The sequence below is a fragment of the Pseudophryne corroboree genome, chromosome 2 (genome assembly GCF_028390025.1).
Source record: "Pseudophryne corroboree isolate aPseCor3 chromosome 2, aPseCor3.hap2, whole genome shotgun sequence".
Classification (NCBI taxonomy): domain Eukaryota; kingdom Metazoa; phylum Chordata; class Amphibia; order Anura; family Myobatrachidae; genus Pseudophryne; species Pseudophryne corroboree.
Genome location: NC_086445.1, coordinates 338,742,555 through 338,760,288, shown reverse-complemented (window position 1 = coordinate 338,760,288; position 17,734 = coordinate 338,742,555). Strand labels below are relative to the sequence as shown.

General features: G+C 44.6%; 1 protein-coding gene across 2 annotated transcripts in view; it reads right to left on the bottom strand.

The window, feature by feature from the left end:
* Nucleotides 1-17,734, bottom strand: part of GPC6 (glypican 6) — a 1,112,124-nt gene that overhangs the window by 39,447 nt on the left and 1,054,943 nt on the right. For both annotated transcript variants that reach the window (XM_063953010.1, XM_063953011.1), the window contains exons 8-9: nt 6,437-6,573; nt 3,353-3,528 (exon numbers count right to left, since the gene is read on the bottom strand). In XM_063953010.1, coding sequence (XP_063809080.1) covers nt 3,353-3,528; nt 6,437-6,573 — 313 coding nt within the window. The remainder of the gene's footprint in view (nt 1-3,352; nt 3,529-6,436; nt 6,574-17,734) is intronic.

Genomic DNA, 17,734 nt, shown 5'->3' with positions numbered 1-17,734 from the left:
ATTTGAATTAGGGGTGGTACAGACTCTACACCCCCCGGCCCTTTGCGAGTTCTTTTGACCTGTTTCCTTTACACAAATCACGTTTGCGTATAATATGTGATAAGCTATTATACGCAACTGTGCGGTCCAATTGCACGGTACAAAGGTTCTTATTATCTGTGTGCCCTACAATCACAGAGACGATTTTACAAGGCTGCGTCCCTACCACCTTGAGTGATTTCCAAATACCCTGCGCTCCAAAAAAACCCTCAATAATCACATATAGTAGTGAGCCATATGCCACTGGACTTCTCTAATCCAGTGTTACTTGTGGTATACCTCTCTGGTTCAACAATCAATGCTCACACTTGCACACTTGGATTTTTCTGTACAGAAAAGTTACTTCCCAGAAACTGGCAATAATTTCCCAGAGGCTGTATCATACAGTTCGCTAAACGTATTATCAAATTATCGTTTTCAGTTTGGATTGTACCCTATAAAGCTTACAATAATAACCCTTATTCCCTTGTGCACCTCATGCGTGATTATGCTTGTGCATGTCCGAACACCGGATTACGTAGTCAATAACCACGTGTCAGTGGCCCAGGCTGCACCACAAAAGTGTACTCACTTATGGCTCTTAACTTAAAAGCCACCACAAAATCTATATATATTACTCTTTACAAACAAAACAGCTGTGTATAAATCAATCTCCGTAACCACAGAACCTGATTGCTATATATACTTCTTATCTATGCTTATGCGATTAAACGCTCGTACAGCTTCCCGCTAAAACACAATCCAAACTGCACTTATTTAACTTATGGCAACAATACAATGAAATATGTCCTGTTTAAAATATATATATATGTTTATACGCGATAGAGAAAATAAATGTCTTTATCGTTCCTGAATTCACGCTAGCGCCTATTCAGAGCACATAAACGGACATGGTTTCTCAGCATCAGATGCTAACTTTAAAATAAAACATAAATTGTTTTTAACTTTATATGATGTCCACCCTCTGCTGATAAACCAGCGTTCGTTTGATTTGTGCACTCCTTTCAGTCGTAGCACCCGGCAAGAGCCCTCAACTGTGAAATGCAACATATTAATAACAAGGCAAAGTATATTGTTGTGAACTCGGTAGGCGTAGAAATACAGCGCGTACCTTACATGCGGTTATGCGCGCGTAAATACCTTAAGGAATCCAACTATGAAACCATATACGTTTGTAATGTGGTCCAACGGAGATAGGAGATCTCTGGAATGGATCCAAGCAACTGTATTTATACAGTAGCTTCTAACACACACAATACAATAATAAACACGCTGTTCTTATTGGTCCGTGATGTAAACATTTTCGTAACTTGGTGGTCCATTGGTCCATTCAAAGGTATTGTTCTCAGCAATGTGACTGTTGATGCCCTCAGGATCCCGCCGTGAAGGTAATTCAAACAGGCTAGTTACACACCCCTCACAGTGCACAATATTTCACCTATACTACATTTCTCCCAATAGCGTGTGCCCGCAATATGCAATATTCTGTCCGCACGTACCGGGGTGCAGCACATGGAGAGCTGAACACAATGATATAAAATAAGATGTGATATTATGCTTCTGAACCTGTGCTATGTGAAATGTTTTCTCCTGATCTAACCTTAATGTTGCCTGGTACTAAAGTCTGTTATTAAATCATCTGATGACTATGTGTAATTTATGTGTAAGTTTGGAGTATGAATATGTGTAACAATATGGCTTTTATTAGCAACTGCATGTTCTACCGTAATAAGGGTAAGATGCGGTAATCTGCAAAGTACCGTAGTATGCAAAAATGCGTACGTACACATGCTAAAAAAATGCAATATTGCATTCTGAGAGTAAAATGCAATTTCGACTTTCACAAGTATATTTCTATTTCACCTGTGGAACTGCACTGTTTAAATGTTTGACTATTCCTAACTAGCAGCAGCTTATTGAGAGGAGCCCCTGGTTAGCGCCGAAACAAGGTTTCCTTTTTTTAATGTTTTCCATCTGAAATGTTCTAAGTAACTACAAAAAGCTGAAAGTAGATTTTAGAATATAGATTGTAAGCTCTGTTACCCCTCTCCCTCCCATGTGTTTTCATGTCCACATTTATTTTTACCTAAGCTAAGTCCCCTTGTATTATATATAGTCTGAATTCCCTACTGTCCAGGGCTGTGCAGCACTCTTACTGATAGGTATAGGCTGATGCCCAATCGCTAACACTTCTGTGGACGAAACAAAATCAAGTCCTTTTTTGTAGTAAAAGTTTTTGCATGCAGGCACAATATAAGAATCCTAACTTGCATTTAGGATACCCACAGCGCTGTACAGAGAACAGTGTCGGACTGGGGCATGAAGGGCCCACCGGGGAATTGCAGTGGTAGGGGCCCATTCTTATAGGCTTGTCTAACCATTAGTGAATGGTCTGGGACCCTTGATAAATAATATATATAGTAAATACTACTAGTGCATGCATGATAATGTACCAGATTAATAACAGCAATGCACTGTAGAAAATATACCATAGTCCTGTGCAGTATAATGTAACATATGCATAATGTATAATTGAGAGGGTGGGCCCCCAGGCAGTGGGGCCCACAGGTGGTTTCCCCTGTACCCCTATGGGCCAGTCCGAGCCTGACAGAGAATATGTGTCATCCACATCAGTCTGTTTGAAGCTTACAGTCTATGTTCCCTACCACGTGGACACAGAAACAAACTAGGGTTAATATTTGTAAGATGCCATTTAACCTAGAAGTATGTTTTTGATATGTGCTAATAAATATGAGAACCTGTGGGAAGCCTAACCAAACATTGAGGAGCACATACAAACCCCACACATAAATGGCCCTGGGCTGGAATCAAACTCAGGAACCCAGTGCAGTGCCTCCATGCTGCCCCAGAAGATGCATATCTTTATCACTTAGAAGATACCTCCACCACAATATGTAAATTTTGCTGCAGGCCCTATCTGTGTATGCACTTATTTAAAATAATTATCCATTAATTATCCATTATTCAGCTGTTCCTGCTGAACTGATCAGAAAGTTACAGCCGATTCTACTGTGTGTAGGTGGTGAGTCCGTTATAAATAAATCTGTTACCTATCTGCCTCTTGTTTTTATTATTGAATACAGTAAAATATAGGCATTGCACTATTTTACACACATAAAATATGTATTATATACCATAAGAATACACAATAACACAGATCACTAGCATCTCCTTGTGGGCCTTATTATAAGTTGTAATTATTACAATTATAGAGGATACTGTATTTATATTATCTCACGTTGCTAGTAAATATACTGGTGAGTGCAATAATATATCTATGTTGGTTTCTTACTTGTATCTTGAAAATTAACATCATTTCCATTGAGAGCGTTCCGCAGTTTGTTTGTCACCACTCGGAGTGCCATTATTTGTTGTCTAACAAATGTGTCTGGCCTTGTGATGTCCACATCCACCTCTGGATTACTTATCTGGTTTATCAATCCATCCGTCATTACTTCAGGAAGATACCTGGAAAGTCATATCACATATATTTCATAAATAGTCAATTCAACAGGAAACACAGTTCTGGAACACAGGACTTCATCGTTCTGTTTCAAGGATTTGCTCAAGGATTAGCTATTGGCAGACATTCTGTCTTAGTGCAAAGAGGTCAGGCCCTGGCTATTAACTGCGTCTCTTCATGTTTCATATTGTGATGTTAATCGCTGCCTTTGAGAAATTTCTATTTCCGTAACACAATAATTCCCCAGTACGGGTGCTCAAACATAAACGAAATACAGAAATATTACGATACGTATTGCAACAGTTTGTGAGCAACAATACAACAATGGTATTTTTTTAAAGAATGTTTTTGCCTTGTCCTGCCTTTATTTTGCCACCACACAGGATGTATAAACATCAATCTGTAAACACTTCTTGTTGTTACAGGTGTACTGATTTATGATTCACAAGAGCAACAAAGTTCAATATCATGGAAAATTTGTCAGAATCACAATTCGGCACAGACATTACAAAGAGTGTACGCACAAAGGGGCTGTTGCTAGCAAGGTGAATGTATCAGAAATGTGGAAAAGTGATGTGTGTTCCTGGGTGGTGACTGCGAGGTGCCTAGACATGCATGCAAACATCGGGCCTGATTCAGATCTGATCGTAGCAGCAAATTTGATAGCAGATGGGCAACACCGTGTGCAATGCGGGGGGCAGATATGGGTGTAGTACGGTATTCCGGTGCTCGCGCTCCCGGCGACGGCATACCGACAGCGTGGCGAGCACTAAGGAGCCCCTGGTTACGCGCGCCACACTATTTTATTCTCCCTCCTGGGGGGTCGTGGACCCCCACGAGGGAGAATAGCTGTCGGTATGCCGGGTGTCGGGATTCCGGCGCCGGTATAATGTGCGCCGGGATCCCGACATTCGGCATACTGAAGACCACCCGCAGATATAACATGTGCAGAGAGAGTTAGATCTGGGTGGGTTATATTGTTTCTGTGCAGGATATATACTGGCTGCTTTATTTTTACACTGCAATTTAGATTTCAGTTTTTAACACACTCCACCCAAATTTAACTCTCTCTGCACATGTTATATCTGCCCCCCCCTGCAGTGCAACATGGTTTTGCCCAACTGCTAACAAATTTGCTGCTACGATCAACTCTGAATTAGGCCCATGGTCTGTGGGTGTGTTATGGGAATGCCATGGGCAGGGGCGGATTGACCATAGGGTTAACAGGGAAGAATCCCCATGTGCTTGTTGAGAGTGTTTTGTTTGCTGACATGTGAGGAATGGTGCTGCTGCCATGGTTACACGGTATACCTCTGGTGCTGCCAATGTGAGGCCAATTCTACACATTTTTCCAGGGCCACTTTCAGTTCCCAATCCGCCCCCGGTCATGGGCATGTCAGTGACAGTGGTTGCGTACACAGGCGCTCGTCCGCTCACATAGTAGGCCATATATAATACATATTTTAAATAGCATCTCGGGACTATGTAAAGAGAAAGTTTGAATAGCAATATTTTATTTACAGTAAAAGCTGTCTCACCAGCTTGACTAGTTATTCTACCTTTCCCGCATGTGTATGTATTTATGTATATAAGTATGTGAAAATGTAGTTAAATGGCACCACACAATGTAGACTGTATTTATCCCAAGCAAATACCATAATGTCATTCATATAAAATAAGAAAAATGTCCCTGCCTGGAGTTCTACAGCTATGGAGAAAATAGAGAGATCTCTGAGTGCTCTGAATGTCTGTGTTACTAAACAAAATTAATGTGTGTCCCACATACCTCCCAACTTTTCATGGGTCTGAGGAGGGACAAAATCTCCCGCCGAAGGCGTGCGCATGAATTTAGGGGATGTGGCCTTGCGGCTAGGGGGTGTTGACCACTATTGCGCCACTTCCTGTGAGGCCATACCCCCGTTTTTGAAGCTGAAGAGGCAAAGCCGGCACTCTGAGGGTCTCTCAACTGCCCCCTCCCCCACTACGGGACACAGTGACCCACGGGTGGGACAGTCCCAGAAAAACTGGAATGTCCCGCTAAAATTGAGAGAGCTGGGATGTATGGGCCCATAGTGAGAGCAAGAGCCAATTGTAAGGCAAGGAAAGCTGTGACTCCCAGGGCCATAAAAAGGGGTGTGCGACATGCGGACGCATAAAGCCTGCCTTGTAAATGTTGCTTGCTATACAGGTGTTCTGAATTGAAGAGTCTTGATGGCCTACTTACTTTCCATTAAATGACCTTACAGTACCTTGTAAATAATTAGCACTATAAATTTACAATTTATAGAACAAGAACTGCACACAGAATAGAATAAGTTAAACAGTGCATTTGTTAACATACTATATAAAGAATATAAATTATAAAGAGAGAACTGGAATTAAGCCAGTTCTTCATATATATCGAAAAGAGTTGTAGAGTGAAATAGTGTGAGTGAATAGCCGTAGAGTTAAATAGTGTGGCTGAGCTCGCGATCACAATTTAATAACATAGTAAAAGTTACAGATCTTGCTGCACATTGTAGATGAGGGCTAAAGTGTTCTAAAGACTTTTAGGAATGTAGCTATTGTGCCATAAAGAGTTAGGGTTAGGCTGCGGGGCATGGGCGGGTTAGGTTTAGGCACTTATTGGGGAGGTCAGGGTAAGGCACTAATACAGAAGGTTAGGGTTAGGCTGCGGTAAGGGAGGACTACAGTTAAGGGGTAGGGGGGATGCATTAGAATGCTTAACTCACCACTGCCAGGATCTTCATCATCGGGATGCCAGCGTCGGTATTCTGATCTCTGGCATCAAGTGCATCAGGATCTTATAATTAACCCTTTTAATTAATGTTTCAACCAACTTAAAACTAATTTATTTATTCTATTATATTTACCATCTATTTACAATAGCAGAGTTTTATTTTAAGATGTTACCGTGCTTTGCTGTGCCCATTCCAGCATTGCTCCTGATTGGATTCGCCACCTGTCATTCTCTCATCTTTACAGACAGAATGTGGTAGAGTCGACCACATTTTCTTGGAAATCTTCAATCTGTCTTTGATTTCTGTTACCTGAGCAAAAAAAGAATAACTTATGTATATGATCACTATTTCATATGGCAGACAGTTATGTAAAGAAGTTGGATCATTGTTTTATCTACAGTATAAAGGACTAGTTGTATATGAGAGGAACCCTATCCCTGTGGTTTTTGCAAAGTGCAGCCCATAGGCTACAGCAGCACAACACAATCTTTAGATGGCGTTACCTGTGAGGGCCAAACTCTGGAATGCTGCAGATTCTGGAGCTCGGTGAATCTGACATATTTGTAAACCCAATAGAAACCTATTGGGGCTGTAGCTTGTGTCTGCCGCAAATATTACATGACAAGTAGGCTATAAATGTACAATTGTTGAACCACATCTGACAGATATGTATAGGAGATGAGTGGTTTGGTTTACTTGGAATCCTAGCCACTGCGAACTTCTGGGATCTGAGTTGCTCTGAGCCGCGGCTAGGGTATTCCCACCCAACACAGATTCCAGATCAAGGCAAAACGTCATCCTTCCAGCATCAGATTCCCATGGGTTTTGGATTCAACATAAGGGGGCCGCTGTGGTGACTTGGCACTAGAGATGAGCGGGTTCGGTTCCTCGGAATCCGAACCCGCCCGAACTTCAGGGTTTTTTACACGGGGCCGAGCAGGCTCGGATCCTCCCGCCTTGCTCGGTTAACCCGAGCGCGCCCGAACGTCATCATCACGCTGTCGGATTCTCGCGAGGCTCGGATTCTATATAAGGAGCCGCGCGTCGCCGCCATTTTTCACACGTGCATTGAGATTCATAGGGAGAGGACGTGGCTGGCGTCCTCTCCGTTTATAGAGATTCGAGAAGAGAGTGAGACAGTCTCACTAGAGAGAGACACAGTAGTAATTTTGGGGAGCATTAGGAGGAGTACTACTACTACTAGTACTTGCTGAAGTGAAGTGATAGATAGTGTGACTGTATTGTATTATCTGATTTGTGGGGGAGACACTGACAGTGGGGAGCAGTTAGAGTCTGAGAGCAGGACTCAGGACTCAGGAGTACATACTACATATAACGTACAGTGCACACTTTTGCTGCCAGAGTGCCACACCAGTATAATATATATTGTGATTGTATGCTTAGGAGTACTACTTGCAAGTTGCTGATAGTGTGACCAGTGACCTGACCACCAGTTTAATAATCACCACCAGTTTAATTAATATATATATATATATAATTGTATATAATTAATATATATATAATATTATAATTGTATACCACCTACCCGTGCTTTTTTTCTTTTTTCTTTCTTCTTTATACATACTACTATAGTAGCTTACTGTAGCAGTCTGCGGTGCTGCTGAGCTGACAGTGTCCAGCAGGTCCGTCATCAGTCATTACATAATAAATATATATACCTGTCCGGCTGCAGTACTAGTGATATTATATATACATATATATATTGATTTCATCTCATTATCATCCAGTCTATATTAGCAGCAGACACAGTACGTTAGTCCACGGCTGTAGCTACCTCTGTGTCGGCACTCGGCAGTCCATCCATAATTGTATACCACCTACCCGTGGTTTTTTTTTTTTCTTTCTTCTTGATACATACTACTATAGTAGCTTACTGTAGCAGTCTGCGGTGCTGCTGAGCTGACAATGTCCAGCAGGTCCGTCATCAGTCATCATTACCTAATAAATATATATCTACCTGTCCGGCTGCAGTACTAGTGATATTATATATACATATATATATTGATTTCATATCATTATCATCCAGTCTATATTAGCAGCAGACACAGTACGGTAGTCCACGGCTGTAGCTACCTCTGTGTCGGCACTCGGCAGTCCATCCATAATTGTATACCACCTACCCGTGGTTTTTTTTTTTCTTTCTTCTTGATACATACTACTATAGTAGCTTACTGTAGCAGTCTGCGGTGCTGCTGAGCTGACAGTGTCCAGCAGGTCCGTCATCAGTCATCATTACCTAATAAATATATATCTACCTGTCCGGCTGCAGTACTAGTGATATTATATATACATATATATATTGATTTCATATCATTATCATCCAGTCTATATTAGCAGCAGACACAGTACGGTAGTCCACGGCTGTAGCTACCTCTGTGTCGGCACTCGGCAGTCCATCCATAATTGTATACCACCTACCCGTGTTTTTTTTTTTCTTTCTTCTTGATACATACTACTATAGTAGCTTACTGTAGCAGTCTGCGGTGCTGCTGAGCTGACAGTGTCCAGCAGGTCCGTCATCAGTCATCATTACCTAATAAATATATATCTACCTGTCCGGCTGCAGTACTAGTGATATTATATATACATATATATATTGATTTCATATCATTATCATCCAGTCTATATTAGCAGCAGACACAGTACGGTAGTCCACGGCTGTAGCTACCTCTGTGTCGGCACTCGGCAGTCCATCCATAATTGTATACCACCTACCCGTGGTTTTTTTCTTTTCTTTCTTCTTGATACATACTACTATAGTAGCTTACTGTAGCAGTCTGCGGTGCTGCTGAGCTGACAGTGTCCAGCAGGTCCGTCATCAGTCATCATTACCTAATAAATATATATCTACCTGTCCGGCTGCAGTACTAGTGATATTATATATACATATATATATTGATTTCATATCATTATCATCCAGTCTATATTAGCAGCAGACACAGTACGGTAGTCCACGGCTGTAGCTACCTCTGTGTCGGCACTCGGCAGTCCATCCATAAGTATACTAGTATCCATCCATCTCCATTGTTTACCTGAGGTGCCTTTTAGTTGTGCCTATTAAAATATGGAGAACAAAAATGTTGAGGTTCCAAAATTAGGGAAAGATCAAGATCCACTTCCACCTCGTGCTGAAGCTGCTGCCACTAGTCATGGCCGAGACGATGAAATGCCAGCAACGTCGTCTGCCAAGGCCGATGCCCAATGTCATAGTACAGAGCATGTCAAATCCAAAACACCAAATATCAGTAAAAAAAGGACTCCAAAACCTAAAATAAAATTGTCGGAGGAGAAGCGTAAACTTGCCAATATACCATTTACCACACGGAGTGGCAAGGAACGGCTGAGGCCCTGGCCTATGTTCATGGCTAGTGGTTCAGCTTCACATGAGGATGGAAGCACTCAGCCTCTCGCTAGAAAAATGAAAAGACTCAAGCTGGCAAAAGCAGTAGCACCGCAAAGAACTGTGCGTTCTTCGAAATCCCAAATCCACAAGGAGAGTCCGACTCCAATTGTGTCGGTTGCGATGCCTGACCTTTCCAACACTGGACGTGAAGAGCATGCGCCTTCCACCATTTGCATGCCCCCTGCAAGTGCTGGAAGGAGCACCCGCAGTCCAGTTCCTGATAGTCAGATTGAAGATGTCAGTGTTGAAGTACACCAGGATGAGGAGGATATGGGTGTTGCTGGCGCTGGGGAGGAAATTGACAAGGAGGATTCTGATGGTGAGGTGGTTTGTTTAAGTCAGGCACCCGGGGAGACACCTGTTGTCCGTGGGAGGAATATGGCCACTGACATGCCTGGTGAAAATACCAAAAAAATCAGCTCTTCGGTGTGGAAGTATTTCAACAGAAATGCGGACAACAGGTGTCAAGCCGTGTGTTGCCTTTGTCAAGCTGTAATAAGTAGGGGTAAGGACGTTAACCACCTCGGAACATCCTCCCTTATACGTCACCTGCAGCGCATTCATAATAAGTCAGTGACAAGTTCAAAAACTTTGGGTGACAGCGGAAGCAGTCCACTGACCAGTAAATACCTTCCTCTTGTAACCAAGCTCACGCAAACCACCCCACCAACTCCCTCAGTGTCAATTTCCTCCTTCCCCAGGAATGCCAATAGTCCTGCAGGCCATGTCACTGGCAATTCTGACGATTCCTCTCCTGCCTGGGATTCCTCCAATGCATCCTTGCGTGTAACGCCTACTGCTGCTGGCGCTGCTGTTGTTGCTGCTGGGAGTCGATGGTCATCCCAGAGGGGAAGTCGTAAGACCACTTTTACTACTTCCACCAAGCAATTGACTGTCCAACAGTCCTTTGCGAGGAAGATGAAATATCACAGCAGTCATCCTACTGCAAAGCGGATAACTGAGGCCTTGGCATCCTGGGTGGTGAGAAACGTGGTTCCGGTATCCATCATTACTGCAGAGCCAACTAGAGACTTGTTGGAGGTACTGTGTCCCCGGTACCAAATACCATCTAGGTTCCATTTCTCTAGGCAGGCGATACCGAAAATGTACACAGACCTCAGAAAAAGAGTCACCAGTGTCCTAAAAAATGCAGCTGTACCCAATGTCCACTTAACCACGGACATGTGGACAAGTGGAGCAGGGCAGGGTCAGGACTATATGACTGTGACAGCCCACTGGGTAGATGTATGGACTCCCGCCGCAAGAACAGCAGCGGCGGCACCAGTAGCAGCATCTCGCAAACGCCAACTCTTTCCTAGGCAGGCTACGCTTTGTATCACCGGTTTCCAGAATACGCACACAGCTGAAAACCTCTTACGGCAACTGAGGAAGATCATCGCGGAATGGCTTACCCCAATTGGACTCTCCTGTGGATTTGTGGCATCGGACAACGCCAGCAATATTGTGTGTGCATTAAATATGGGCAAATTCCAGCACGTCCCATGTTTTGCACATACCTTGAATTTGGTGGTGCAGAATTTTTTAAAAAACGACCGGGGCGTGCAAGAGATGCTGTCGGTGGCCAGAAGAATTGCGGGACACTTTCGGCGTACAGGCACCACGTACAGAAGACTGGAGCACCACCAAAAACAACTGAACCTGCCCTGCCATCATCTGAAGCAAGAAGTGGTAACGAGGTGGAATTCAACCCTCTATATGCTTCAGAGGTTGGAGGAGCAGCAAAAGGCCATTCAAGCCTATACAATTGAGCACGATATAGGAGGTGGAATGCACCTGTCTCAAGCGCAGTGGAGAATGATTTCAACGTTGTGCAAGGTTCTGCTGCCCTTTGAACTTGCCACACGTGAAGTCAGTTCAGACACTGCCAGCCTGAGTCAGGTCATTCCCCTCATCAAGCTTTTGCAGAAGAAGCTGGAGACATTGAAGGAGGAGCTAAAAGGGAGCGATTCCGCTAGGCATGTGGGACTTGTGGATGGAGCCCTTAATTCGCTTAACAAGGATTCACGGGTGGTCAATCTGTTGAAATCAGAGCACTACATTTTGGCCACCGTGCTCGATCCTAGATTTAAAGCCTACCTTGGATCTCTCTTTCCGGCAGACACAAGTCTGCTGGGGTTGAAAGACCTGCTGGTGAGAAAATTGTCAAGTCAAGCGGAACGCGACCTGTCAACATCTCCTCCTTCACATTCTCCCGCAACTGGGGGTGCGAGGAAAAGGCTCAGAATTCCGAGCCCACCCGCTGGCGGTGATGCAGGGCAGTCTGGAGCGACTGCTGATGCTGACATCTGGTCCGGACTGAAGGACCTGACAACGATTACGGACATGTCGTCTACTGTCACTGCATATGATTCTCTCACCATTGAAAGAATGGTGGAGGATTATATGAGTGACCGCATCCAAGTAGGCACGTCACACAGTCCGTACTTATACTGGCAGGAAAAAGAGGCAATTTGGAGGCCCTTGCACAAACTGGCTTTATTCTACCTAAGTTGCCCTCCCACAAGTGTGTACTCCGAAAGAGTGTTTAGTGCCGCCGCTCACCTTGTCAGCAATCGGCGTACGAGGTTACATCCAGAAAATGTGGAGAAGATGATGTTCATTAAAATGAATTATAATCAATTCCTCCGTGGAGACATTGACCAGCAGCAATTGCCTCCACAAAGTACACAGGGAGCTGAGATGGTGGATTCCAGTGGGGACGAATTGATAATCTGTGAGGAGGGGGATGTACACGGTGATATATCGGAGGATGATGATGAGGTGGACATCTTGCCTCTGTAGAGCCAGTTTGTGCAAGGAGAGATAAATTGCTTCTTTTTTGGTGGGGGTCCAAACCATCCCGTCATTTCAGTCACAGTCGTGTGGCAGACCCTGTCACTGAAATGATGGGTTGGTTAAAGTGTGCATGTCCTGTTTATACAACATAAGGGTGGGTGGGAGGGCCCAAGGACAATTCCATCTTGCACCTCTTTTTTCTTTAATTTTTCTTTGCGTCATGTGCTGTTTGTGGAGTGTTTTTTGGAAGGGCCATCCTGCGTGACACTGCAGTGCCACTCCTAGATGGGCCCGGTGTTTGTGTCGGCCACTAGGGTCGCTTATCTTACTCACACAGCTACCTCATTGCGCCTCTTTTTTTCTTTGCGTCATGTGCTGTTTGGGGAGTGTTTTTTGGAAGGGCCATCCTGCGTGACACTGCAGTGCCACTCCTAGATGGGCCCGGTGTTTGTGTCGGCCACTAGGGTCGCTTATCTTACTCACACAGCTACCTCATTGCGCCTCTTTTTTTCTTTGCGTCATGTGCTGTTTGGGGAGTGTTTTTTGGAAGGGCCATCCTGCGTGACACTGCAGTGCCACTCCTAGATGGGCCCGGTGTTTGTGTCGGCCACTAGGGTCGCTTATCTTACTCACACAGCTACCTCATTGCGCCTCTTTTTTTCTTTGCGTCATGTGCTGTTTGGGGAGTGTTTTTTGGAAGGGCCATCCTGCGTGACACTGCAGTGCCACTCCTAGATGGGCCCGGTGTTTGTGTCGGCCACTAGGGTCGCTTATCTTACTCACACAGCTACCTCATTGCGCCTCTTTTTTTCTTTGCGTCATGTGCTGTTTGGGGAGTGTTTTTTGGAAGGGCCATCCTGCGTGACACTGCAGTGCCACTCCTAGATGGGCCAGGTGTTTGTGTGGGCCACTAGGGTCGCTTATCTTACTCACACAGCTACCTCATTGCGCCTCTTTTTTTCTTTGCGTCATGTGCTGTTTGGGGAGTGTTTTTTGGAAGGGCCATCCTGCGTGACACTGCAGTGCCACTCCTAGATGGGCCAGGTGTTTGTGTCGGCCACTAGGGTCGCTTAGCTTAGTCATCCAGCGACCTCGGTGCAAATTTTAGGACTAAAAATAATATTGTGAGGTGTGAGGTATTCAGAATAGATTGAAAATGAGTGGAAATTATGGTTTTTGAGGTTAATAATACTTTGGGATCAAAATGACCCCCAAATTCTATGATTTAAGCTGTTTTTTAGGTTTTTTGGAAAAAAACACCCGAATCCAAAACACACCCGAATCCGACAAAAAAAATTCGGTGAGGTTTTGCCAAAACGCGGTCGAACCCAAAACACGGCCGCGGAACCGAACCCAAAACCAAAACACAAAACCCGAAAAATTTCCGGCGCTCATCTCTACTTGGCACCATTTCACTTCAGTCCAGGCATGCTGCTGTATGCTGTGCTCTGATCTGCTGATTTAAGTAGCTGTGTAGTGTCCAGACAGAGTGACATTGCGATGGTCGTGATGTTACCGATGTTCCGATGTTATCGATCTTCCCGACTGATGTTCCGCTGTTTGAGAAAAATTATTTTTCTTTTTTTTTAAATTACATTTTTTTTTCTTTCTTTTTTGACTAAAATCATTTTGAATAAACTTAAATTCATGTTCTTCACCTAATTCACTCATAAAATTTTCTGAGCGGTTTTTGGTACGGCCGATGGGGGGAGTGAAGTTTCTTCACTCCCCCCGTCACCCGGCTACATAGCAGTGCAGGTAAGTATGGACGAGATCATCCATATTGGCCTGCATGCACAAGTGAAGGGGCACCGGCGATGGATGAAAGAATGTGGGACCGCGCATCGTTCGTCGCTGGTGCCTCCACACTGAAAGATATATACGGTATCTCATTCATTAATGAACGAGATCGTTCATATCTTTCACTCATGTCGCCCCGTGTGTAGGGCCTATAAGGGGTGTATTTACTAATGTTCTCGTTTTTAGAACTGAAGATGCTGCCCATAGCAACCAATTAGAGTCTACTTATCATTTATCTAGCAACTTCTGGAAGATAATAGTTAGAATCTGATGGGTTGCTATGGGCAACATCTCCAGTTCTAAATACCTGCACTTTATTAAATATACCTTTAAGTGTACACTCGAATGCTATGTGTGAGCCTGACCTTTTAGAGAAGTTGCCTTCCACCATTTCTGCTCCCTCTGCAAATGTGGTGATGAACAGCGGAAGTATAGCTGATGAAACAGATATTAAGGATGCTGCAGCGGAAGTAGGATGAGGGAGATATTTGTGTTGCTGACATCGGCACTAATGAGGATGTTGTTTATGTAAGTCAGGCATCAGTGGAAGCCGCTCTTAGCCATGATAAGAAGAAGGCCATTGTTATGCCTGTGCAGAGGACTGCCAAATCCACCGCATATGTGTGGAATTATTTTATTTTTACCAAAATCCTGACAATTGTCATGCCATCTGTACCAATTGTAAAACCACAATAATATCCCGTTCACACTGGACAAAAAACCCGGTATTTTGCCGGGTTGACACGGGTCGCTGTGCAGTGCGAATGGGTCACTGCCGAATTCCCGGGTCGCCTGACCCGGTAATTCAACCCGGGAATAAAGAAGTATTATTTCTCAGGTTATTACCGGGTCAGGCGCAATGTGAGCGGGTTACCCGGGTCGATGCGACCCGGCACCTGTTCACAGCATAGGGAGAAGTGGTGTGGAGATGATCTCATCTTCAGCGTCGCCTCAACCCCCACCCCCAGTGCCGCCTCTGTCCCCGTCCCCGGATGGCAACCCTACCCGGCATATTGCCGGGTCGGGAAGCCACCGTGTTCACATTGAACAGATCCAATGCCTGGTCGCACCTGGGAATGACCCGTTTCCAACTCCCGGGTGCGACCCGGCAAATGCAATGTGAATGGGGTATAAGTAGAGTTCGGGACATTAACCATCTACGTACCTACTCCATGCTATGTCACTTGCAGCGAGTTCATGAAAAGTTTTTTGACAACATTAGACACTGGTGCTAAAAAAAATTACCAACAAGCAGTTCAGCATCAGCTAGCTCCCTTCTCTTAACTAGATCCCAGCACCTGAAATCGTCACCGCCAACACTTTCATCCTCAATATCCTCTGTAATGATCAGAGGTAGTCTTGCAACCAATTTGTTAAGGCGAGGAGGCTCCTCCTCTATCCAGGATTCCTCAGAAGAATCCTTCAGCGCTATGGGGTATATGCAATTGCGGTCGAATTGCCGCAAATGTCGAAAAACGGGGCATTTTCGACACAAAAAAATTATTCGACAATGCAATACAGTACTTTTCGACAAAAAAACGTCCGTTTCAAATTCGACTTTTTGCAATTCGACAGTTGTCAAATTCGATATGTCTGCAATGGTAAAAATGCGGCTTTTCGACAAAAGTATATTCAATTGAAGAATGTCGATTCGACAACAGTGCTTTTCAACAGTAATTTCGTCAATTTCATTCCGCCTCACTTTGCTGGTGGGATCTAATAAATTTTTTTAAAAACATGTTTTTTTGTGTGTTTTTTTTATTGCTAATAGCATATCTATTTATATTAGAAGGGATTATGTACTTGGTTTGTCTATTAGGAGCCACAAGTATTATTTATACATTTTTAAAAGAATATATATATTTTTTTTACTGACTAAAATAATATGGAGAGATCAGAGCCTGTTTTTCAGTGGCAAGGGGTGGGAATGTGTAAAAAATCCTGAAAAAAAAATGCGTGGGGTCCCCCCTCCTAAGCATAACCAGCCTCGGGCTCTTTGAGCCGTTCCTGGTTGTAAAAATACGAGGGGAAAAATGACAGGGGATCCCCCATATTTTCACAACCAGCATCCGGTTCTGGTGCCAAAAATACGGGGGACAAAAAATGTAGGGGTCCCCCGTATTTTTAACACCAGCACTGGGCTCTACTAGTCAGCGAGATAATGCCACAGCCGGGGGACACTTTAATATTGGTCCCTGCGGCCGTGGCATTAAATCACTAACTAGTTACCCGTGGCCGGGGTACCCTGGAGGAGTGTGGACCCCTTAAATCAAGGGGTCCCCCCCACCAGCCACTCAATGGCCAGGGGTGAAGCCCAAGGCTGTCCCCCCCATCCAAGGGCTGCGGATGGGAGGCTGATAGCCAAGTGACAAAAAGAAAGAATATTGTTTTTTTGTAGTAGAACTACAAGTCCCAGCAAGCCTCCCTCGCAAGCTGGTACTTGGAGAACCACAAGTACCAGCATGCGGGGGAAAAATGGGCCCGCTGGTACCTGTAGTTCTACTGCAAAAAAAAAATACTCAAATAAAAACAGTACACGCACACCGTGAAAGTAAAACTTTATTACATACATGCACGCCGACACACACATACTTACCTATGTTCACACGCCGACTCGGTCCCCTTCACCAGTAGAATCCATGGGGTACCTGTAAATAAAATTATACTCACCAAAATCCAGTGTAGATCTGTCATCTTCTCCTTGTAACCCATGTACTTGGCAAAATAATAAAACGCATTACCCGGACCATGCACTGAAAGGGGTCCCATGTTTACACATGGGACCCCTTTCCCCGAATGCCGAGACCTCCTGTGACTCCTGTCACAGAGGGTCCCTTCAGCCAATCAGGGAGCGCCACGTCGTGGCACTCTCCTGATTGGCTGTGCGCGTCTGAGCTGTCAGACGGCCCATAGCACTATGCCGCTCTATTATCTTCAATGGTGGGAACTTTGCGGTCAGCGGTGAGGTTACTCGCGGTCAACCGCTGGTTTGTTTGTCCTCCTAGGGTTTAGGGTTGGTTTTTGGTTGGTTAGTTTTCCTTTTGGTTCTCGTTTACCTAGCTCTATTTCTGTTTGCGCGGCCTCGAGGTCGGCCTTTCCATTCCAAGCCTTTGGCCGGATGGTGTGTCTCCCCTTTAGGGGTGGTCCCCGGTAATGGCACTGGGCAAGCTCCCTCATTCAGCATTTGTCTCACCCACATAAGGGTCAGTCACTGCCGCTGTTCCATAGGAGGTGGTATATTCGGTATCGATTTTTTCCCACGATACTGCGTTTTTGTTTGGGTAGGCGAGCCTTGGGCCCTCGGCCCAGCTGGACATTGAGTCCTCCTTTCGACATCCTTCCAGGTTGCCCTAGTTCCTTGCATTGTCTTGGGTTTCGTTCATGCTGTGTCTCTACTTGGATACGCGTTTCCCTGGGGGGAGGGGGGGTCCTGCGTCGGGAGATTCTCCT